The 25,526-nt window shown below is 43.4% G+C and overlaps 1 protein-coding gene and 1 non-coding gene across 2 annotated transcripts in view; both read right to left on the bottom strand.

The window, feature by feature from the left end:
- Positions 1 to 25,290, bottom strand: part of SLC7A14 (solute carrier family 7 member 14) — a 55,376-nt gene extending 30,086 nt beyond the window's left edge. Inside the window, exons 1-2 of the mRNA XM_065943319.1 lie at positions 24,987 to 25,290; positions 1,021 to 1,257 (exon numbers count right to left, since the gene is read on the bottom strand). Of these exons, the coding sequence (XP_065799391.1) occupies positions 1,021 to 1,257; positions 24,987 to 25,290 (541 nt within the window). The remainder of the gene's footprint in view (positions 1 to 1,020; positions 1,258 to 24,986) is intronic.
- On the bottom strand, positions 20,317 to 20,389 carry TRNAF-AAA (transfer RNA phenylalanine (anticodon AAA)). Its single transcript has one exon. It is a non-coding gene; the product is annotated as a tRNA-Phe (tRNA).
- Positions 25,291 to 25,526: the final 236 nt, after the last annotated feature.

The raw sequence follows: 25,526 nt of genomic DNA, 5'->3' as shown, positions 1-25,526 counted from the left end.
TATAGAGGGACAGTGGCACTGCTTCAGCAGTCAGCCTCCTGGATTTCAGCTCAACTCTGACCTGGAACCAGCTGTGTGGCCGTGGGCAAATGTCTCCTTTCTCTGAACCTCATCTGTAAAGTGAAAATTTTGGGCTACCTGATTTTGGAGGACCCTTTCAGACCTAAAATTCTATGAAATCAGTATCCTGAGAAGATGTTGTCTTCATATTTTTAAAATTTTCTCATGGTATCTTGGTGCTCAGCATTTTGGTCAGCTCTTCTGAGATAGGGGCGCCAATGACTTGCATGCAGCCACTGAATTAGTCCCTGGATTTTTTGGGGCAAGACTTCCGAAGTCTCCTCCACTACAGTTTAGCTTCCCTTGATTGTGAAGGGATAGTCCGATATAAGAATGGAAGGTGGGGCTCAGACCTGAAGTCTCAAGGTATTTGTTACATGAGCTGGTTATTTAGTGTTCACTCATTTTGTTATACCCATTCATTTTGTTTCTTTTAAATAGATTCTCTTATTTAAAAATTAATGCATGCTGATTTAGGATAAATTTTAAAAAATCTTCTAAAGAACCCATCAGAGAAGTTCCTCATAGTTCTTTTTCCAAATTACTCATATTTTTATACAGTTATTAATGTGAAGCATATACAGTTTGTGTCCTCTGTCTTACACCATTGCATTAAAAACATTCCACGCTCTTACAATAGCCTTCCTGGTCATCCTTTTAATTGCTAGCTATCTCATACACTGCCATAGTTTCCTTAATCAGTTGCTCCAATGTAGAATACTTAAACAGTTTCTAATTTTTTGTTATCATAAATAAGGTGGTGATGAACATTTTTTCATATAAACCTTTTATGGAAATTAGAATAGTTTCCTTAGGACAGATTCATTCATCCATTATTTGGCAAAAAAAAGATATATTAAGGCCCTTGGTACTTTTTGCCAAATTGCATCCTGGAAGAGGAGCCCCTTTATTTGGCTCAGTGAGTTTGCACGTTGGAGTTAGAGGCTGTGGCAGTCTCACCCAGGCCGTTGAGGGTTCCCACGCTATCCACCATCCAGCGGCTGATGGTGTGGTTGGCCAGTGAGTCAAACATGCTGCTCAGGGCGCTGGCGCCGGCCGCGGTGCCAATCAGGTACTCCAGGATCAGGTTCCAGCCGATGAAAAATGCCACAAACTCCCCGACAGTGACGTAGCTGTAGGTGTACGCTGACCCTGTGGTCTTGGGGACGCGGACTCCAAACTCTGCATAACAGACGCCTGCATGGGACACACACATGAAAGATGGATTTCAGGAGATGAGCTAACCTTTTGGTGGCTAACTATCTGGGATAGATAATCCTGGACATCTCTGGGGTCTTAGAACAAGTACGCAAAGTTTTATGTAAACGAATCAATTCAAAGCCAGTTCTGATGTCTTCCAACTTTACTTCTGAAAAAAGTCTAAACCTGAATGCCAGACCTAATTCTAAGGAACAATTAGAAACTGATCTTCTTTATTAGAAAAACTCCCATTTATTGTATGTGTCTCTGTTGTTGTTCCTTAGGTGTCAGATATCCTGAGTAAACTTGGGTCTAATTCATTATGACCATACAACTGATGTCACCAAGGTTAGATTATGTTAGCATTCTTCTCTCTTCATTTTTATTTGTTACAAAATGTGTTCCTCATTTAAGGGTGATACCTGGAGCAATCTTTGAAAATCCTGTCCTATATGGGATGGGGGGTTAATTAAAAATGCAAATATAAATAAATGACTAGTTATTAACTAGGAAATTTGCACATGCAAAAGATAATCTAATGAACACTTTTAGACTGTCTCCTATGTGCTTGGCAAGATGCCAAATGCTGGGAATAGAAAGAAGACAAGTGAGGCAGGGCCTTGCCTTCAGGAGCCATGCTGGGAAATCCCCACACTTTGTAGGCTGTATGAGCTCAACAATGCAAAGACACATAGGAACACAGAGAGCAGAGTTGAGACGTGCACATCAGCTGGTTCTGAGGTGTGTGGAGGAATTAATTGGACTCAGAAGTGGACTGTGAGGCATAGGCATGGTGGGGAGAGACTGTATGAAGTTTTGGGTGGAAGGGGATGTGCATTGGGGGACTGGGAGGAGATGAGGCTGGAGAGGCAGGCAGAAGCCAGACGTTTTCCAAAGTGGGTCTGGTGCGACACTTCAACCAGAGTCATCTATTACACTTGATCTTAGCCAGAAGACCAAGAAGCGATCAGAGTTGTCTATTGAGTTGTGATTTCAGGAGACGGAGACCAGGAATATGCATTTTAATAAGCTTGCCATTTATATTTGAGAAACACTGGTATATTGCCTCATTTTGTTTGTTTTATAGAATTAGAAATTAAATTAGAAAGAGGCTGGGAGTATATCAAACTTCTGGAAGTTGGGAGAATATTCTACATTGTACTAGAAACTCTAGATTTGGGGCCAATGGGTGGGGTACCAGGTGGGAGGACAGCCGTGCACCAGTTTGGAGGAGACCCACCAGGAATGGGAGATAGAGGGAGAGGGGAATGCAAAGTAAACGTTACTTTCAGTCCCTATTTTGTTCAGGGCCAGCCCTGCGGTTCTCATCACAAATCAGGGAAAAATCGTTCATTCTTTTGTGACTGAAGAGAGCAAGTTTCTTCTCCTTTGGAAGAGAGTAAAATCAATGCAAGGATGCAAAAGCAGAGATGTCAGAAGCAGCCACACAATGCATGACTACATGTGATGCACTCTCCCTTCCTTCCCCTCGGTGGCGGCAGGGTCGGCGCCTCTGTAGGGAAGGAGCCCTGGACAGCTGGGGTGCCCTCTTTGTCTCAACTCTGCCTTGAACCTGTGCACCCCTTTACGTGTTTCCTTCCTTGTAAGGTAAAGGAGTTAGGCTGGGATGCTCTCTTTAGGATCTTCCTACTCTTTCCACCTAGGATTCTATTTTTCTATGGAATTCTGCTACAAAATATATTAAGCGTCGTTTCCTTTCACATTAGTTACTATACTGTTCTGTATTATGGAGATGCTCTCAAGGCCAGCAAAGCTGTTCGTCCCTACCTTGAATGGCCTAGGCTGTTATTATTTTGAGTTTCTATATCAGCCCCCTTCCTTCCACTTTGTAAAATAGCTTTCCATCTCCTTGGAGGTCAGACTGTCAGTCATTTTTTCGTTACTCTCGTGGGACTTACCTGGAGCAGTCTGACCTCCTCCTTTTCTAAATTGCTGCTTCTAACACCTGATGTTTAAATTGTTAGAGTGAGTCTAAAATTAAGAGGAAGTGGTCTCGGAAGGACAGCCTGAGGAACTCTAGGAGGAAAGTATAGAATGTGAGGACCTGATGATATTTTCTTGGTTGCTAGGGGAACTGGTATAACTTACGTGTTCTCATCTCCTGAAGGGAGTTGAGTTTGCACGTTGAGTAGGTGTCTCTTTAACTGCAGTGTAAGGAATTGGGAGGGAAATGATTTAAGTCTCTTTAGTGCAGGATGCACAGCTTTACCCAGTAATTCTTATACTCTGTGAGCTTCTTTTCTTCATCCTTCTTCACCACCTGATAATGTACAAGGCTTATAAATAGGATTTTTCCAAGTGATACTTTTGAAATGGGCATCAGTTTGATTACAGATTTAACTTGGAGAGCCAATATTGTGCAGTTTGGGCAATCAAACATTTTTTCCTTAATATTTGATCTGCCAAATTAAGTTAGAAAACACTCAAGTCACTGGCCAAGGGTGATTAGCAAAGAGCCAAGTCTTCCTTAGGTCTTGTGAAGGGACCTGCCTGTCCCTTGCTCTCCTGGGTCAGAGGAATGGGCCCTGTGTGGTGCGCGGTGTAGGAGCATATGGAATCTTAGTTACGTATTTCCCCCAAACATGCTTGGATCTTGATGACTGGGGTTTGGGGAGAACAGTGGGAAAATCAATTAGCCACTAATCACGTGGGATAGTTTCTGCTCCCAGATATCATTCTTTGGGACACACTTTCATTTTGAACATGTTGTAAAGTATTTTATTTTTGAAACCTTCTGGTTTATTTGCATGCAGGAATCCAAGCTTTTAGTGGGCGCTAAGGGTTTCACTGCAGCCATGAAATTAAAAGATGCTTACTCCTTGGAAGGAAAGTTATGACCAACCTAGATAGCATATTTAAAAGCAGAGACATTACTTTGCCAACAAAGGTCCGTCTGGTCAAGGCTATGGTTTTTCCAGTCGTCGTGTATGGATGTGAGAGTTGGACTATAAAGAAAGCTGAGTGCCGAAAAATTGATGCTTTTGAACTGTGGTGTTGGAGAAGACTCTTGAGAGTCCCTTGGACCGCAAGGAGATCCAACCAGTCCATCCTAAAGGAGATCAGTCCTGGGTGTTCATTGGAACGACTGATGCTGAAGCTGAAACTCCAATTCTTTGGCCACCTCATGCAAAGAGTTGACTCATTGGAAAAGACCCTGATGCTGGGAGGGACTGGGGACAGGAGGAGAAGGGGATGACAGAGGATAAGATGGTTGGATGGCATCACCGACTCGATGGACATGGGTTTGAGTCAATTCCGGGAGTTGGTGGTGGACAGGGAGGCCTGGCGTGCTGCGATTCATGGGGTCTCAAAGAGTCAGACACGACTGAGCGACTGAACTGAACTGAACTGACTGAAGGGCTTCACTGGTGGCTCAGTGGTAAAGAACCCACCTGCCAATGCAAGAGACGTGGATTCTATCCCTGGTCACGAAGATCCCCTGGAGGAGGGCATGGAAACCCACTCTAATATTCTTGCCTGGGGAATTCCATGGACAGAATAGCCTGGTGGGCTACAGTCCATAGGGTCGCATAGTCAGACATGACTGAGCACACATTTTATATAGAATGTACCCAGGGAAACTCAGTGATGAGGAGTGAATGATTTCAACTCCAGTATCCTGGAAAAAAGAACTGGAAAATGTTGTCAATATTTCTACTACCCCCTCCCCCAACTATCTCATGTGTAAGAGACACATTCAAGGGTGTCTTTCTAATTTCAATAAGAAATAAAAACCATGGAAAAGGATGCCATTTTTTTTTAATCCTAGATTAGGTGGTCACTGAGTATTCAAAGGCAAGTTACTTATCTCACGTGGGTAAAACTAAAGGGTCAGGTAGAGGAGCTTCATGCTCCCTTGTAGTGCTGTCGTTCTTTGGTTTTACACCTAGAATCAACTCTTAATCATTTGTGTTAATGGGGAAAGCCCTGTAGGAAAAACTGCAAGCCAGTAGTCTTGCAAGGTTGTACTGCCTCCTAGGGGGAGTTTTGGTATTCTGTGAGGGTGTCTATGGTTCACATGATTATTGTGGGCCCTCCTGGCATTAAATGGGCAAAAGCCTGGGCTCTTAGACATTTTGTAGTGTGTGGGACTGTCCCACAGGATGATGCATTGTTCTCTTGAAAGTGAAAGTGAAGTCACTCAGTCATGTCCAACTCTTTGCGACCCCATGGACACCAGGCTCTTCTGTCCATGGAATTTTCTAGGCAAGAGTACCGGAGTGGGTTGCCATTTCCTTCTCCAGGGAATCTTCCCGACCCAGGGATCAAACCCAGATCTCCCGCATTGTAGACAGACATTTTACCGTCTGAGCCTGATTCCAAAGGTCCCAGTGGACATTCATGTAAGACACAACATGTTTGTAATTTCTGAGCTTGAATCTATCTTCATTGCACAAAGCATTTTTTGTTTGCATGGTTTTACATTATTCAGGGATGTAACAATTGGGTAAATTAAGGGACAGTTGTAATTTGTTTTGCTTGAAATTTACTAGGAGTTGGTTGCCACTTGGGAAAGCCACATCAGCAGCAGCTCAATACTCATGGTCTTTGAGCGCCAAACAGCACACGTATGTGAGTGTGCATTTGTAGCAGCTGCATTCACAGTGGTTATGCCCCAGCGTTCATATGCTGAAATATTATTTTTATGAGAAATTACTATCCTTTCCTTTGTCTACCATACAGAGGTGATTTTTTTTAAAGTTAGTGCATAGGAAGGTAACATTATCGCTAGTTTGCATTGCAGAATAGTAGAAAAAGAATTGCAGAATATTTATCACCTAAAATTGATTTGGTGAACCAAGATGCAGACTCACTATTCTAAATGAGAGATAAGTTTATAAATAATCTCTACTCAATTTAGCAACTCATTTCAAAAATTTATTGCCCCAGAGTTACCCTCCTAATCATATTTGCCTTATGCTGTTATCAAAGTGACTTTGCATTCCTTGGCTATTTATCAAGTGATTGGAGAGGGAGAGGCATATTGATTCCAGAAGTATAACCGTGTAGCGGGGAAAATCAATATGAGTACAATGTCAGGGTGCAGATGGCCATCGAGAGAGTGTGTGCTGCAGACACGATGGAAGTGTTCCCTTTAGAGCTGTTCAGAGAGGCAAGTCCTTGAGCAATACAGTGGCTTCATTTCAGTGGGACTAAAGAGAACAGGAGTGATTTATTCCTCACATCCTGCAACTCTGATACCCTTTTTGGTTATCTGCCTTTTAAGTATATTGTAAACACTCATTGTTGTCATTTAGTTGCTTAGTTGTGTCCGACTCTTTATGACCGCATGGACTGTAGCCTGCTAGGCTCCTCTGTCTATGGGATTTTCCAGGCAAGAATACTGGTTGCCATTTCCTTCTCCAGGAGAACTTCCTGACACAGGGATTGAACCCTTGTCTCCTGCATTGCAGGCAGATTCTTTACCATTTGCCTCCTGGGAACCCCTCCCCCTGTTCTTATTTTGTAGTGTCCCTAATGATCTGATTTATTTCTATATCTAGAACTATTTTTGGTTAAATTGACTAACTACCAGACTGAAACCCAGTGAAAATTAGGAATTACACATTGAAATGAGGCTTGGGACAAGTTACCAAAAGCTTTCATCTTTGAAACATTCACTGTCAATCCCTCTGTGTATACTCCAAGTGATATGTGATTTGAAGTTCAGAAAAATTTGGTTCCTTTCAATGTGAATTTCTTTTGAGCTTTGCTATGACATATATAGGTGTAACAGACCAACCTTCAATTAGATGCTCCCAGAGAGTCTACAAACAATATTGAACTTTCTAAACTTGTGCCGAAGACAGCACTACCCACAACAATCATTCATGTTCCTCCCCATATAATGTCATCCTGTCACTTAAAACCTGTGCTGGTTCTCTAGTTCCAGGAGGCATAGAACCAGGAGGCAAAGATTCTCCACCCTAGGAGGGTGTAAAGGAGAGAGGTCCAGCTGACAGTAGGTAAAAGTTAGAGAAGACGTTCTCCACTCAAGAAATACGTTTCCCTCTTCCTTCCACCAAAGAGAGCCATCAGACAAATAAGTCCTTTTTAAAAGTGTACTTCCTCCTAGAAAGATTAAATCTAGTGATTATTTACACTTGAATGCCAATTACCCTACTCAGATAAAGAGAGGTTTTCCCATTACCGTGTAGTTGAACTTATTGACTAATTCACTAATCTACTTATCAGTGGACTTACTAATTTCCTGAACAACTTCAGACATCCTAATTTCCTTCCTTTAGTGCCTACTAAGTCAGGCACTGTGGTGATATCCTATCAGATATCGGTAAGTAACGCAGCTCTTAAACGGTAAATAAGGCAGCTCTCCTGACCTTGAAATGTCTATATTCTAGTCGGGAAATGGTTTAATAAAGAGATGATTCCACACAGCTGGTGTTTAATCTATAGAGTATATATGAGGTGCTCTGGGAGCCCAGTGCGGGGAGCGTGGTTCTTGGGGAGCATGGTTCTTTGGTGGCTGGGGAAGTGGAGACGAAGTGAGGAGGCTTTTGAACTGCGTCTTGAAGGGTGAGCTGGGCTGTCCCAGGCAGAAGAGAATGGGAAAGGATGGTCTCAGGCAGATGAAAGGGAACAGCTGGGATAGTCTATGGGCAGCTCTGGGGACTGAGGGTGATGAGTCTGCAGAGGGGGACAGGGACCAAGTGTTGAGGGAAAGAACCTGGTTATTAGGTTGGGGGAATCTAGCAGAAAAGGGCTGTACAGTTATCTACTATAGTTGTAAAGCTTTGTCCTGGTTGGAAAACGCACTCTGCATACAAAGTCTTATTTGAGAGCTTAATTCATAAATAAGTGAAAGCAGGGTGGCTCTGTCTGAGGAGGGAGTGGGAGGCCTCCTCCCCAAAGCCTCTGAGTATCCTCTGTGGACCCACAGGCTGTACTGAGCATGGCATGGTGGGGGGGGATTGGCTTCTCATCGGGGTGGTTTTCTTACTTGACAGATGATGCAGCTGAGCCCCAGACATGAAGCTGAGTATTTAGTTAACGACCGAGCTGGGATCTGAATGGAAGTCCCCAGACACCCAGTTCTAGGCACTTTCCAATTCATTCTTTCATCACCTGAAATATTTATACGGTGTCATCTTGATGCATCTATGTGAGATTTTAGGAACTTAAAGGTGAATAGGAAGAATATAGTGCTTCTTTTTGTGGGTCTGACAGTCTAGTGGAGAAGACAGACCTGAAAAGCAACAAGTTTAAGAAAAACAAGAAAGGAGATATTAGTTGCAGGAGCTGGGGGACTACATGGGCTGATTTAAAGAGATGCAACATTGAGTTCTGAAGTGAGATCTTCAGACAGCTGGAAGGACTACCCATAGGGAAAGAGGGTGTCAGGAGATATGAGAAGGAGTGGAAAGAAGTGTTCATGGAAACACTTAACCAGCCCTGCAGTTTCATTCAGGTCTCTGGGATCAGTCCTGGCCTGCGTATTGATCAGAGGGTCTGCCTGGGATAACTGGCCACAGGTTGCAGATACCCAGCCTGGCTGGTTGTTTTGAACATGTTTTATCTGTCAGCAGTCCTCCTGAGTGCCACTTACCCTCTGTCTTCCAGACTCAGGGAGGAATCAGTTGTTGGGCAACACCAGAGCAACTCACCACTTAGACCCAAACATGTCTTTAAGGACATCCTCACCAAAGACGGCATTTTGCTGAGATGATTGTTATCCATTTCCTTCTCATTTTCTTAGTCTTCTTAAAATGTCTCTGTTCCATTTATAAATTCACAGCAAGGCTATAGATGTTATATATACAGTGAGTCCCCTACATATGAACCTTCAGGTCGCAAACTTTCAAAGATGTAAACATGCATTCACACGTCCAATCACATAAGTTAGTGCCTGTGTCCACATACATTGTCACATGCGTGAATCCTCTCCAAGTGGTTGTCCTTTTGTGTACATTACTGTGTAGAGTACAGTAGTACAATATCTTTATTTCAAGTCCAGGATGTCTAGAAGCAGCATAACAGCAGCAGTGATGCAGCTGGTACTACTGCACTTTTCAAGGTACTGTACTGTAAGATTAAAAATGTTTTCTTTATTTTTTGTGTTTGCTTTTTATGTATTATTTGTGTGGAAAGTATTATAAACTTATTACAGGACAGGACTGTATAGCCGAATGTGTTAGGTACCGAGGCTAACTCTGTTGGATTTTCGAATGAATTGGACTTGCCGTCTCTTAGAATGGAACTTACCCGTATGTCGGGGGCTTCCTGCATTGCTATGGTTGCTAGTACTCTTACGTGTGGCTTTGGAGTGGGGTATAAGGAGAAATCACAGGACCCTAGAGAGAAATAGTGTGTGAATTCTCTGGGAAATGTTTGTTTTCTCAGCAGCACCGAATTCCAGGAGGTGGTACTGAAGTATCCCCATCATTTTGTCCCCCTTGAGGAGCATACTGTTGGGATCTAAGAAGCATCTATTCAGCCCCCTGTCAAGTGTGGTGAACCCCTGCGTCCCTGCCCCAGCGTCCTGTTCTTACGCTCTTTGTGAGTCAGGAAACTGTGGGGTTTCTTTTCCAGGGGGTAATCCATCAGGCACCCCCTCCTTCTCACCTCAGCTGTCTCTTCTACCCGAGTAACCTTGGTTACTCCATCACTTGTCAGTGGAGCTCGGGCAATTTTTACAAATGTGTCTGGAAGAAAAATAATTTGTCTTGGAACTCCTGTTTCTTTGCGTCTGAGAAGAGACTTATAATTTTTCTGCCAAAGTGGGCCTCGGGTGGACAGTTAAGAGCTTGTGTTTAGGGGATGGGCAGCATCTTCAATCAGGGGTGTGTGGCACTATTATTTACTGAAAATGACAGGACCCCAAGTACAGTTGGGCAGGAAGCAGAGAGCTGGAAAGTTCCCAGCCCATAGCACCAACACATCAACATACAAACGGGAAGGAAAGAAGCTGACCTCAGGGTCAGAGAAGTGACCCCAAAATAGGTCAAGGAAGTTTAATAATTTACTGATTAAGTGTGATCAGACTGTTTACTCTCTTGCCTTGATCTTCCCTTTGAAATTATTTTAAAGGTTATTAGAGGTATGGTTTTCATAATACGATGAATTCCAGTAATATTATTCCATAATGTGATGAATTATACTGTCTGGTCATGCTGTTATTAATATCATCATTAGTGTACATTAGTTAATTTTTAATACCTTATCAAGGTATGAGGATGGTAATAATAATAATGATCAGGTGGCTGCTTTCAACTAAAGAATCCACAGGGTTAGCTGTTTCTGAGTCTGTCTTCTGGCCCAGATTGGTCCCTCTTCATTGCTAAGGTGGCAGGTGGTCTCAAACTGCCCTTTTTTCTGCTCCTAACAATTTCATGTTGATGACCCTGGGTAAACATCAAAGGCAGCCTCGGAGGGCAAAAGATGTTACAACAGGGAAAGACATGTTTGGGGGCAACTACCTCTGTTAGGCCCATTGTATGCAGTTACCCATCAGATGCTCAGGTGAGCTGTGAGGTAATGCTAGAGTCTCCATCAACAGCCCCTCTTTGCTTTAGGAGAAGCTGTGAGGTGTCACAGGAGTCACACAGCCTCTGGAGAGAGACAGAGTGTACTTATGACAGTTAGATAAGATAATGCACACAGATCACGTTGCCTAGTGTCTAGCACACTGTAAGTGCTTGATAAATGGCAACTAGAATTTTTGCTAACTGTGTCCTTGAGTACGTCACCCAGTTCACCGAGCCTTAGTTTCTCCATCTGGAAAATGGCAATGGTGATGCCTCCCAGGCAGGCTGTCACGGGTCTTGGCATTTAGCAGGCGCCCCTCCAGCGGGATCTATGGCTGTAATTATAGTTGAGGAAAAGGAATCTGAGAACTTTACTTAGAAGTAGCTTCTGGAGTGTTTATGTGGGAGCCTTGGCCTCGTAGGTGGAATAAAAGAGATTAGAAGCAAGTATTGTTGGCTGGTGGTGTTAGAGAGTCAGCATTGGCAGAGATGTCAGAAGTCATCTAGCAAAGTCATCTAGCATTCAGACCAAGCCCTGTGTGTGCTCGATTCACTTCTAAATCTGAACCTGGAAAAATCTCTTTCTGAGTTCTTAATCTTTAGTATAGGAATAACTGTTCTGTTCCACAAATCCAGGTAGAAATTGTGAGGATGAAAAGTGAGTTCCCATTTTCTTGTTCAGCCTTTCTTTATGAGACCTGCTGCCCCTCATCCAGATGACTCTGATGACTGGACCAAAATGGCTTTGTGCAGAAAGGCAAGGAGAGCAGGCATTGAAGTAACAGCTTGTCGAAGATTTTCCAGCTCATTTCTCTCCAAAATTGGGCAATGCCCCTATTCCTGAAGCATAGAAATGTGGCACCGACAGAGAAGACAGTTCTAAGAAGTGAGGGGACCAGACCACTACCCCCGTGTCCTGAGAATTTAATGGGCAGGATTGAAAGTGAGTGCTAAGAGAACGCACTTGAGTGCTTGTGTGGCCTCCTCAGCCCACTTGATGAGCAGGCAGGACCAGGTTCTGCTGGGACAGGCTGTGTTCTCAGCAGATGCCTGGGAGTGTGAGACTCAGTCTTTCGTGGGCCTGGGTCTGCTCTCAGTGGAAGATATTCCCAGAGAAACCCCCTTAAGAGACAGGCGCCATCTTGACTTTTTTCCAAAGTGGCCACATGCAGGGAGGGCAGAGTAGGGCCAGAGAGGCTCAGGATTTAGGAGGCAGTTAAGAGAGAACTTTCTGGGTGTGGGGATCTGGTGGCAGCTCCTGCTTCTCTAATTGTCCTCCCTCCCAGGATACAAATGCCTACCGCTTTCACCTCCCTTCCTCTCCTGCCCTTTTTCTACTCTCTGGCCCACAAACTCTAGAAGAGTTTGGTCTTCCGTAGCGCATAAGCCTGAAGTTTGTATTTTAGGAGTGAGTGTTGCTGCCTACTGGTCCATGAGGAAGGAAGGATGGTATGTGTGTTAAACAGTACTGGGCACAGCTGACCAGGATCCAGGGGTTGCTGCTCTTGCCAGATTCTCATCTAAGTGGTCCTGATGGGTTTTTTCCAACTAGACAGCCCCTACTGAATGCAGTAGCAGTGCTGGGATTTGAGCTGACTCTTCTGTAAGACCACCCCAGTGAATGGAGCAGTGAATCCCTTGGATATGTCGGTGGCTTCTTGACAGAGGCATTCCCTCCAAGGGGAACGTGGAATGCTTTTGGCCTGATGTATCGTGTCAAGTGCTCTCATAAGTAAAACACACTTAGAAGTGTTTGCAAAGGAGCAGGCATTTGTATCCATGGTTTATACATAAGAGAAACTCACAGCATTGTTTATTTTCCTTCTAAAGTCTAGGAAATTATAAACTGGGGTATTTATAAATAAAATCTCAAGATAAATAGCCAAGGAGTGGGAGGCAGGTTCAAGAGGGAAGGGATAAAAGTGCAGTAAGATTAGATCTCAATTACAGGAAAAAATTTGTTAAAAATTCAAACATATGGAGGCTAAATAACACGCTTCTGAATAACCAACAAATCATAGAAGAAATCAAAAAAGAAATCAAATTATGTATAGAAATGAATGAAAATGAAAACACAACAACCCAAAACCTATGGGACACTGTAAAAGCAGTGCTAAGGGGAAGATTCATAGCATTACAGGCTTACATTAAGAAACAAGAAAAAAGCCAAATAAATAACCTAACTCTACACCTAAAGCAATTAGAGAAGGAAGAAATGAAGAACCCCAGGGTTAGCAGAAGGAAAGAAATCTTAAAAATTAGGGCAGAAATAAATGCAAAAGAAACTAAAGAGACCATAGCAAAAATCAACAAAGCTAAAAGCTGGTTTTTTGAAAAAATAAACAAAATTGACAAACCATTAGGAAGACTCATTAAGAAACAAAGAGAGAAGAACCAAATTAACAAAATTAGAACTGAAAATGGAGAGATCACAACAGACAACACTGAAATCCAAAGGATCATAAGAGACTACTACCAGCAGCTCTATGCCAATAAAATGGACAACTTGGATGAAATGGACAAATTCTTAGAGAAGTATAACTTTTCAAAACTGAACCAGGAAGAAATAGAAGATCTTAACAGAACCATCACAAGCAAGGAAATCGAAAGTGTAATAAAAAGTCTTCCAGCAAACAAAAGCCCAGGACCAGATGGCTTCACAGCTGAATTCTACCAAAAATTTAGAGAAGAGCTAACACCTATCTTACTCAAACTCTTCCAGAAAATTGCAGATGAAGGTAAACTTCCAAACTCATTCTATGAGGCCACCATCACCCTAATTCCAAAACCAGACAAAGATGCCACAAAAAAAGGAAACTACAGGACAATATCACTGATGAACATAGATGCAAAAATCCTTAACAAAATTCTAGCAAACAGAATCCAACAACATATTAAAAAAATCATACACCACAACCAAGTGGGGTTTATCCCAGGAATGCAAGGATTCTTTAATATCCGCAAACCAATCAATGTAATACACCACATTAACAAAGTGGAAGATAAAAACCATATGATTATCTCAATAGATGCAGAGAAAGTCTTTGACAAAATTCAACACTCATTTATGATTAAAACTCTCCAGAAAGCAGGAATAGAAGGAGCATACCTCAACATAATAAAAGCTATATATGACAAACCCACAGCAAGCATCACCCTCAATGGTGAAAAATTGAAAGCATTTCCTCTGAAATCAGGAACAAGACAAGGATGCCCATTCTTACCACTGCTATTCAACATAGTGTTGGAAGTTTTGGCCACAGCAATCAGAGCAGAAAAAGAAGTAAAAGGAATCCAGATAGGAAAAGAAGAAGTGAAACTCTTGCTGTTTGCAGATGACATGATCCTCTACATAGAAAACCCTAAAGACTCTTCCAGAAAATTACTAGAGCTAATCAATTAATATAGTAAAGTTGCAGGATATAAAATTAACACACAGAAATCCCTTGCATTCCTATATACTAACAATGAAAAAACAGAAAGAGAAATTAAAGAAACAATACCATTCACCATTGCAACAAAAAGAATAAAATACTTAGGAGTATATCTACCTAAAGAAACAAAAGACCTATACATAGAAAACTATAAAACACTGATGAAAGAAATCAAAGAGGACACAAACAGATGGAGAAACATACCGTGTTCATGGATTGGAAGAATCAATATTGTCAAAATGGCTATTCTACCAAAAGCAATCTATAGTTTCAATGTAATCCCTATCAAGCTACCAACGGTATTTTTCACAGAACTAGAACAAATAATTTCACAATTTGTATGGAAACACAAAAAACCTCGAAAAGCCAAAGTAATCTTGAGAAAGAAAAATGGAACTGGAGGAATCAACCTGCCTGACTTCAGACTCTACTACAAAGCCACAGTCATCAAGACAGTGTGGTACTGGCACAAAGACAGAAATATAGATCAATGGAACAGAATAGAAAGCCCAGAGATAAATCCACGAACCTATGGACACCTCATCTTTGACAAAGCAGGCAAGGATATACAATGGAAAAAAGACAACCTCTTTAACAAGTGGTGCTGGGAAAACTGGTCAACCACTTGTAAAAGAATGAAACTAGAACACTTTCTAACACCATACACAAAAATAAACTCAAAATGGATTAAAGATCTAAATGTAAGACCAGAAACTATAAAACTCCTAGAGGAGAACATAGGCAAAACACTCCACGACATAAATCACAGCAAGATCCTCTATGACCCACCTCTCAGAATACTGGAAATAAAAGCAAAAATAAACAAATGGGACCTAATGAAACTTAAAAGCTTTTGCACAACAAAGGAAACTATAAGTAAGGTGAAAAGACAGCCATCAGATTGGGAGAAAATAATAGCAAATGAAGAAACAGACAAAGGATTAATCTCAAAAATATACAAGCAACTCCTGAAGCTCAATTCCAGAAAAATAAATGACCCAATCAAAAAGTGGGCCAAACAACTAAACAGACATTTCTCCAAAGAAGACATACAGATGGCTAACAAACACATGAAAAGATGCTCAACATCACTCATTATCAGAGAAATGCAAATCAAAACCACAATGAGGTACCATTACACGCCAGTCAGGATGGCTGCTATCCAAAAGTCTACAAGCAATAAATGCTGGAGAGGGTGTGGAGAAAAGGGAACCCCCTTACACTGTTGGTGGGAATGCAAACTATTACAGCCACTATGGAAAACAGTGTGGAGATTTCTTAAAAAACTGGAAATAGAACTGCCATATGACCCAGCAATACCACTTCTGGGCATACACATCAAGGAAACCAGATCTGAAAGAGACACGTGCACCCCAATGTTCATCGCAGCACTATTTATAATAGCCAGGACATGGAAGCAGCCTAGATGCCCATCAGCAGATGAATGGATAAGGAAGCTGTGGTACATATACACCATGGAATATTACTCAGCCGTTAAAAAGAATTCATTTGAATCAGTTCTAATGAGATGGATGAAACTGGAGCCCATTATACAGAGTGAAGTAAGCCAGAAAGATAAAGAACATTACAGTATACTAATACATATATATGGAATTTAGAAAGATGGTAATGATAACCCTATATGCAAAACAGAAAAAGAGACACAGAAGTACAGAAAAGACTTTGAACTCTGTGGGAGAAGGTGAGGGTGGGATGTTTCGAAAGAACAGCATGTATATTATCTATGGTGAAACAGATCACCAGCCCAGGTGGGATGCATGAGTCAAGTGCTCAGGCCTGGTGCACTGGGAAGACCCAAAGGAATCGGGTGGAGAGGGAGGTGGGAGGGGGGTTCGGGATGGGGAATACGTGTAATTCTATGGCTGATTCATATCAATGTATGACAAAACCCACTGAAAAAAAAATAACTAAATAAAATTTAAAAAAAAAGAAAAAAAAAGAAAAATTAAAAAAAATAAAAAAGAGGGAAGGGATATATGCTTACTTATGGCTGATTCACGTTGTTGTATGGCAGAAACCAACACAACATTGTAAGGCAATTATTCTCTGATTAAAAAAAAGATAAATAGCAAAGGACTATTAATTTTTTTAAACTTTTTATTTTGTACTGGGGTAGAGCCAATTAACAATGTTGTGGTAGTTTCAGGTGAAAACTGAAGGGATTCAACCATACATATACAAGTATCCATTCTCCCCCAAGCCCCCTCCCATCCAGCCAGGCTGGCCCAGAACAGTGAGCAGTGTTCCCTGTACTATACAGTAGGGTGCCAAGGGCTATTATTGAATTCATTCCAGAATAAGAAATTCCTGAAGCATTGATAGGGTATAAAGATATATATATGTGTGTATGTGTATACATACATAATTATATAAATGTATACACATATTTCTATATTTTCAACTACTTTGCATGGAATTTTGGGACCCAAGTCTATGTCTAGTAGTCATGTATGGATGTGAGAGTTGGACTATAAAGAAAGCTGAGCACCGAAGAATTGATTCTTTTGAACTGTGGTGTTGGAGAAGACTCTTGAGAGTTCCTGGGACTTCAAGGAGATCCAACCAGTCCATCCTAAAGGAGATCAGTCCTGAGTGTTCATTGGAAGGACTGATGTTGAAGCTGAGACTCCAATATTTTGGCAACCTGATGCGAAGAACTGACTCATTGGAAAAGACCCTGATCCTGGGAAAGATTGAAGGAGGGAAGAGAAGGGGATGACAGAGGATGAGATGGTTGGATGGCATCACTGACTCAATGAACATGAGTTTGAGTATCTGGGAGTTGGTGATGGACAGGGAGGCCTGGCATGCTGCGGTCCATGGGGTTGCAAAGAGTTGGACACAACTGAGTGACTGAACTGAACTGAAGTCTATGTCAATGGCCATGGTGAAGGAGAGCATGAGACATGTGAGATGCTTGCTTTTCACACACATACAGTCACCCATGGACATGCAATAAAGTACAGGCCCAAGTTGTGTCCAGGATGAATGCACTCCCTGGGCTGTTAGATCAAAGGTTCACTTTACTGCTTGCTATTCTTTCTTTTTCATGCCCCCTCTCCCCTTTGTCTCACAGTATTTGTCTATGCTGTACCCCAGAAGTGGCCAGCTCCAGTGTGTAGGTAGTCCACCGGAAAGGCCATTCATCAGTGTCTCTGTGGCTCAGGATGGCAGCACTTATGCATTCTTCACTTCCTTGTGTAAGAATCTATTCTTCCTTCAGTTTTGTTCCTACTCCTCTGCCTACATTTTTCTTTCTCCACCGTTGCTTCCTGTTTCTCCATCTCCATCTGACTTGGCCGTTTAACAAAGTCCTGCCCTTAGTTCTTTTCTCTCCATACCCCCCTTCTTTGGTGACCTCACCTCTTTGCCAAGACTTGGGGAATTTGCAGGGGCCTTCCTGATCCACTTGGGTGGCTCTGGCCTCTTAACCCCAGCCTCTGTGACCTGGCAGCATGAGGAGGCTGCCATTATTCCATGTACAGAGATTGAGGTCAAGATCTAGGTAGGTTCTCAGGACTCTCAGGACTGATGTTTTCCACTTGGCAGAATACACCTAGACGTGACACTTGTATGAATGTGGTCAGGAGGTCCTGTGTAAAGGGACAAGGCTGTTCACAGGTACAAGTGACAAGCCTGGGGCCTCTGCCACCTCCTGTGGCCCCGAGGGCTAAGGGAACCATGCCTTGGCACACCTATCATTTTTGGCAACCTGCTTGGGGAGCCCTAGGTTAAGTGCATTTTTTAAGTCTCACAAGTAGTAAATGGCTGAGCAGGGCTTGAAGTGAGGTATGTCAGCTCCGGGACTGATCACTCCCATGCTGTGTGGTGTTGGGGTGTGTGTCGGGGTGGGTGGGAATTGAGGCACTGGACCTTTCTTTACAAATCTTTCCCCTCCCTGGGTTCTCTTTTTCACCCTAACTCATATGGGTAAGCTTCCCTGGTAGCTCAGATGGTCAAGAATCTGCCTGCAATTCAGGAGACCCAGGTTTGATCCCTGGGTCCAGAAGATCCCCATGGAGAAAGGAAAGGCAACACACTAGTATTCTTGCCTGGGAAATCCCATGGACAGAGGAGCCTGGTGGGATACAGTCCATGGGGTCGCAAAGAGTTGGACATGACTGAAGCGACTAACAATTTCACTTTCAATCTAAGCTCTTCATTTTGCAGAGGCGGAAACTGAGGGCACAAGATGTAAATGACTTGTTCCAGGGTCCCAAGCTGCCGGGGGACAGAGCTGGGCCCAGATCCCGGGTGACCCAGGCCCTTTGTCTCCTGCAGTGCCCACGACTATTTCATGTGTGCCTGTCTTGTTTCTTTGCATCCATGCCAAGCCCCTTGTCTCGGAGTTCTTTCCTGTCTTCTGCAACATCTCTGCGTTGCCAAGCCCAGAGCCGGCGGCCAGTCCCTCCCACTGCCACGCTGGGTGCTCTCGATATGCCCTGTCCAGCCCAGCCAGTGCTGGAGAAGAGGTAAAAGAAGCCCAGCCTCTCCTGGGTTTGCTGGAGGAAGCTCATTTTCACAATAAGTGATCTGAGAAACTTGCATATTTCTATTAGATTGTGCTCACCTTTTCTGAACTGGTAACTGACAGCCTTCCTATAGGGCTGTCAATCCAGCCCTGGAAGAGCTGCCTGCACTTCACAGGACCCTTCTCACTGCTGACATGTGATGGAAAGGCACTGAACTTTGAAGTCATTTTCATGACCCGGGTTACAGAAGTTTTGATCTAGAAAAGTACTCATTTAATCAACAGAACAGAGTGAGCTAAGGCTCTTTTAATACCCCAATAAGAATGAAGCTTTAGTTAAAAAAAAGAATGAGGGTTTCCTTGATTCACTCAGTTTTCTCTGGTGAGTTTTTAAATTTTGGGGGTGTGTGTCTGCATGAAGCAACATGGGGGTAACAGCCTCTGGAGAAGGCAGATCAAATTTAGACTTGTCTTTTTGCCTCTGACTGCTTTGTTGTCCTGGACAAGTCACCCAATCTCCCTGAGCCTCAGGTTTGTCATCCGCAAGGTGAATCTGACAGTGATACTTATTTTGTAGGATTTGTTGGGAGGATTGTGCAGCTGGTGTTCAGCTGCTGCCAGGCATGTTATCAGTGCCCAGTGGTTTAGCTATTATGGTGAGCTACACAACAGGAAAAGTCCTATCGCCTAGCAGGGAGGCTGAGGGGATTAAATGAGGTAGTATATGCATGGTGCCTAGGGCACAGTATTTGCTTAATATTAATAATAACAACAGTAATAATAATAGTGGCTAACATTTATCAAGTGTTTACTAACTGATGTCTTAGAGACTTTACAAATATCTGGGGCAGCCATTATCATTATTAAGATTTCCAACTTAGGGCTGTGTATTTGGACAATATGTTGGAGAGCTAGTCTTCAAGAAGCTTGAAGACCACTCCGCATTTGTTCATCTTTGCATTTCTTCTCTACCCTCTCAATGTTTCTGCCTGTCCCACTCTCCCTGGTGATTAAGAGCAGTTCTCAGATATGTTTGGGGGAACTAGTAAATGCAAGTTTGTGGAATGAATGAGTGATCTAGGTCATTGAAAACAGGTTGCAGAAGGGCCAACCCTTCTGGGGGTCACCTCTCACCTCTGCTTCAGTTTGAGGCAGGGAAGCTCACCAGACTATCTAAATAGACCCTAAGTCTTTAGAGACCTCTTTGGTCATGAAAATCAACCGGAGATGAACACTGGAATGAGGAGCTCCGGCTTAAACTTTGTGAAGATCTGCAGAGCCATTGCAGGGAGGAGATTGGGAGCCTCGTCTGTGGGAAAGAGTTCTGCTCCCCTTACCACCTCCCCAGGGATTCAGTTACCAGGGCTCACGTGATGATGGATGCTGCTGCTGCTGCTAAGCTGCTTCAGTCGTGTCTGACTATGTGCGACCCCATAGATGGCAGCCCACTAGGCTCCTCTGTCCCTGGGATTCTCCAGGCAAGAACACTGGAGTGGGTTGCTATTTCCTTCTCAAACGTGTCCGATTATTTGTGACCCCATGGACTGTAGCCTACCAGGCTCCTCCATCCATGGGATTTTCCAGGCAAGAGTACTGGAGTGGGTTGCCATTTCCTTCTCCAGGAGATCTTCCTGACCCAGGGATTGAACCTGGGTCTCCTGCATTTTAGGCAGACGCTTTACCATCTGAGCCACCAGGGAAGTCCCATTTCCTTCTCGAATGCATGAAAGTGAAAAGTGAATGTGAAGTTGCTCAGTCATGTCCAGCTCTTCGCGACCCCATGGACTGCAGCCTACCAGGCTCCTCTGTCCATGGGATTTTCCAGGCAAGAGTAGTCGAGTGGGGTGCCATCACCTTCTCCGGGTGATGGATGAGAAGATGTGAAAGAGCAAGTGAGAATCTTTCACATGATCAACACAAAATGATCAACCCTAGTGCTGAACCATAAACTGAGAGTGCCAAGTGGTCACTGGAATCAGACTGTATTCATGCTGTTCCTTGTTCTGTCACCTCTTAAGCAAGAACCTTAAACCAGTTGCCAAGCTTTTCAGAAGCCTCCTTTTTTCTCATCTCTGATATGAGGACAATAACACCACTTACCACATAGAGTTGTTGTGAAGACTGAGTAAAATAATGTGTAAATCCCTTAGAACTCTTTTGGTACACAGGAAGTGCTCAAATCAGCTGTTTCTGCTGCCACTGTTATTATCAGTACTATTATTGCTGAAATTGCTTATCAGGTTTAGTGTTCATCTCCAACAGTGGAGATGAACCCAATAAGTGATTGGTCCTTTAGGGTAGAGACAATTTCTTATTTATTTCTGGTAGTTCCCTAAGACTGGCATATAGTCGGTACCCAATACAGCTTTCCCAAACTATATCTTATTAGATTTTTGCTACTGTTTTTCATGAGCAGATAAAAATTATGAGTATTGTGTATCAGCCAGGGGACTGATGTTGTGAATGCTTACTGTCATTTAATCCTTACAAAACCCCCTGAGATATGGGCTCAAAGAGTTATTGTAGACAGTGCATGATCTTAGGAGTCATTCAGACCTATATTCTGTTTGAGGTTCAATTTTATTAATATTCAAAGGGCTGGAAATAAACAACTTTGATTTCCCCACTCACGTCCACAGGAGCCTCTTGGGGCAGGTTGCATTGAATGGCCAGGTGTCGCTGGGATGGAGACCTTGCTTTGTGTTTCATCCCAAGCCAGCTGAACTAGAGAAACTCTGAAAACTATCTTGCTTTCATCCCTCATCTCTTCATAAAGCTGTCAGTGGCAACCAGAGAGAAAACTACTTCCCCTATCTGGTTTATACAATCTGATATACACAAAGGGTTTCTAAGGTTTGGCACGGGCATGGGGTCTGGATGTGTGCTGCTGAGCTATTCGAGAATAGATAAGACCTTTTGGATGAAGGGTAACGGTCACAGCACAAGCTGCTTCCTCTGATAAATTTTCCCTACCTGTGATAGGCAGTGGGCAATTGTGATGTTGGGGCAGGAACGGTAGGAGGAGCCTGGGAAGTTATTGTAGCATTAAATCTTGTCCAAATATAGAGAAAGTGGCTCCATCTCTTAGTTGGATTTATTCTGTATCGTAAACTGGTTTGCATGGCATGGAAGATGATGTCACAAGGGCAAAAATCCCTTAAGAATCTGCTGGCCAAATAGTTTCTATCTTAGCATATGTTTCCTCTTCTTGTAGGTCATGGCTATTCCATAGGGAGGTCCTGGTCCCTATAATGGAGTAATTCTTAACCTGGGTTGCACATTAGAATTCCCCAGGGAATTAAAAAAAAGAAAGCTATCAATCCCTGGGCTGTACCCCGATCCAACTGAATTGGATTAGAACCTCTAGGAGGTAGAGCCTGGGCATCAGTATTTTAAAAAAGAAAACAAAATCAAAATTTAAAAATGAGCCACAAGCTGAGAGAAAATGTTTGTAAAACCACATATCTAATAAAGGGCTTGTATACAAAATATATAAAGGAATTCAAAAGTTGATTTAAAAAAACCCTGAAGACTCCAATTAAATAATGGGAAAAAGATTTGAACAAATACTTTACCAAAGAGTATATATGCATGGCAAATAAATACAAAAAGATGTTCAAATATTCATAATTAGGGAAATGCAAATTAAAACCATTCTGCTTAAGGCCAGAGTAGAAAAGGACCATGTATTACAGAGCCTGAGGGTAGACAGGAGTCTGATTACTGTGATATGGAGAAGCGGTGGGGAATTGGGTCCGCTGAGAGGCACTGCTGAGGTCACAATGTGGGAGTGGAAGGAACATGGCGGAGGGGGACTTTCCTTGGTCTAGTGACCAAGGATCATAGAGTGAGAGGCCTGGATGAAGAAACCTAATGTAAAATTGCCAACTTTGGCACAGTTACTTTGATCCTGGCCCTGGCTGGGAGATCAGGGAAGGTTCCGGTTGGCCTCAGTGAGGAGGTGTCTGTTACGAAGGGTAGAGCAGTGTTATGGCTGAGACCAGGTGCAGAGAGGAGTGTCCCTAATGGGGGAGAAGCAGGACTTTCCTTTGGTGCCTGATGGAGTTGCTGGATAGTACTGGGCCTTCGGAGAAGCTAGGCCAGTGATGTGCTGGCTAATGTATAACTACTCACTCTCAACAACAAACAAATGCTGATTTGTGGTGTTTGCCCATATCTGTGGTGTCAACACTCGCTCCAGAACCCTGGTCTAGGTTACATGTGAGCGTGGTGAGAGGCGGGGGAGGCTCCCAGAATGTGACTGGGCCTGGTTCTAATTTCTAAATGTAATCCAGCGCTATGAAGGATAAGCTGTGGGGATTCACTTGTGGGAACTATTGTGGGTTTGGGGGACTGGGGCACAATAGAATGGGACATAGAGGAGACTGTGGGGCTTCCCCGATGGCTCAGCAGGTAAAGAATCTTCCTGCCAACCCAGGAGATGTGGGTTTGATCCCTAGGTTGGGAAGATCCCTTGGAGAATGAAATGGCAACTCACTCCAGCATTCTTGCCTGAAAATTTCCATGGACAGAGGAGCTAGAGGGTTATAGTCCATAGGGCCACAAAGAGTTGGACACAACTGAGCGACTGAGCGGAGAGCAGAGTGGTCTGCATTAACCAGGCAGGACCTTAGCCATCTGCCCTATGCCCTCTGTCGGACCTGTGGTTACATGCCTGCCTTTTGTCTTACTGTTGCTATTCTGTTCTGTATGCTGACATTTTCAGATTTATACATTTATGGTGAGTAAGAATCTGGCATCTTCCCCCAAATAATTTCTTTGCCAAACTAGTTTGAAAATGATTGCAATCAGGTTAGTAGAATTTCAAGCATCCACAGAATTCATTCATGTGAATAAAATTTATTTTCATCTATAAGGAAAAAAATCTTCTTTTCTGCAGGAATCTCAATTATTAGGATATTCATGCATATTAGAGAATGATTTAAGGAAAAGATGATGGTAAAACCAACAAGGATATACGCCATGGCAGGAGATAAATATTTCAAATCAGTCTGGAATTATTTTTCTCATCACATTAAAAAGACGACAAATGCAAACCAGTGTACTGTGTGGTTGCATGTCCCTGGTCTGTGCCTCCCATGTGTGTGGGATGTATGCTTAGTTGTGTCTGACTGTTTGTGACCCCACGGACTGTAGCCCATCAGGCTCCTCTGTCCATGGAATTTTCCAGGCAAGATTGCTGGAGTGGGTTACCATTTCCTACTCCAAGGGAACCTTACCAACCTAGGGATTGAACGCACATCTCTTGCTTCTCCTGCATTGGCAGGTAACGCCACCCGGGAAGCCCGTGCATCCCATAAAGATGAAGACTATTTAGCCTGGATGTGTGATACTAGTGTGGAACTCTCCTTGTGGTCATATGCATCAGTATACAGAACTCCCAGTATAAGTCAGCACGTTTACTGCCCCAGAAACATTTCTTCAATGAATGCCACAACATTCATTGCCAAGACATGAGTTGACCCACGTGATTTGCCAACCTCAAATCCACCTCGAACTTTTGCAGTATAACCATCAAGAAGCAAGACATTTCCCTTCTTTTTCAGGGTTTCCATTGACCCATCCCTGGCATTCTGGGAAAATACTGTGGATCCCAACTCAAAAGGAGGAACAAGGGATAGAAAATAGCACTGTTTCATAAACTATCAGTATGTAAGTCCTGGTACCTTATTTAAAAAAACAAACAAATGAGCTTTATGATTTTTTTTCTCAAGGAGAGAGAAAGTGCTTGCTGAGCTACCACTGCAGAATATCAATTTTTGAAGTGCTTGTGGCAGGTGGTGTTTTATGGTTCCCACAATGGCTTTATATTTCCTAGTTTGGTTTCTTCCTGCTTGGAGATCACAATGCCAGTTTGAGGCTCATCAAGTCCCAATCATATCAGGTTTACTGACGTGTCATTTTGCTACTCTGCCTATCCATTATTTATTATTATATCTTGGCTATATCCTATGCACCCCCCCCCCCCCCCCCACCACACACAAAGGGAACTGACCTACCTTCCCATGAAAGGAGACTTAGAATAAAAATAGAGCCACTGGGACATGATAGGGAATGAGACCCTGGGCAGTGGCTAGGTACCAGAGTAATTATTTGGATGCAGAAACCAAAGGAAAAGGCAACTACTCCAATGAGCCAAACCTACCGCTGAACTCCCTATTAGTCAAGGCAAAAAGGTCTCCCATTTCACTCCTCTCACTACCAAATACTGCAGAAGAGTGGGAGGAACAGTAACAGGCCGGTGAGCGCGGCCTTCGTCCTCACGGAGATGCTTACCTGACAGTATGGATGCGACGGCTGCAATGATGAAGGACACGATGACGCCGGGTCCTGCCATTTCCTTGGCCACCAGCCCAGACACCACGTACATCCCCGTGCCCACGCAGCTGCCGACGCCGAGCGAGATGAGGTCCACGGTGGTGAGCACTTGGGCTAGCTTGGTGCCATGTGCGGTGGTGGCCCCTGTTCCCTCCAGCATGGACTCCACCGGTTTGGTGCGCAGGATCCGAGAGTGCATGGCGTACCAGGCGGCCCCCCACTGCACTCGCCGGGGGTCGAGGGAGGTGAGGAAGCCACTCATCCTGAGAGACAGGTTGTGGTGAAGGTCAGCTGACAGAGGTGGGCTGCAGAAGCCTCAGTGGATGTTTCTGGAACTCATGTAGGGAATGGGGATCTCCCTTTCAGGAAAGGTCCAGAGGGATCTGCAGCAGCCTTCTCCTGGGCATGGATGTCTGCAGGAAACACAGAAGAAGGAGGAAGGTGAGACCAAGGGGGAAACAAACCATGACTTGGAGATATAGGTAGAGGTCAGTGCAC

The sequence above is a fragment of the Muntiacus reevesi genome, chromosome 8 (genome assembly GCF_963930625.1).
Source record: "Muntiacus reevesi chromosome 8, mMunRee1.1, whole genome shotgun sequence".
NCBI lineage: Eukaryota > Metazoa > Chordata > Mammalia > Artiodactyla > Cervidae > Muntiacus > Muntiacus reevesi.
The sequence above is the reverse complement of the archived record's forward strand: the minus strand, read 5'-3'. Positions and strand labels throughout refer to the sequence as shown.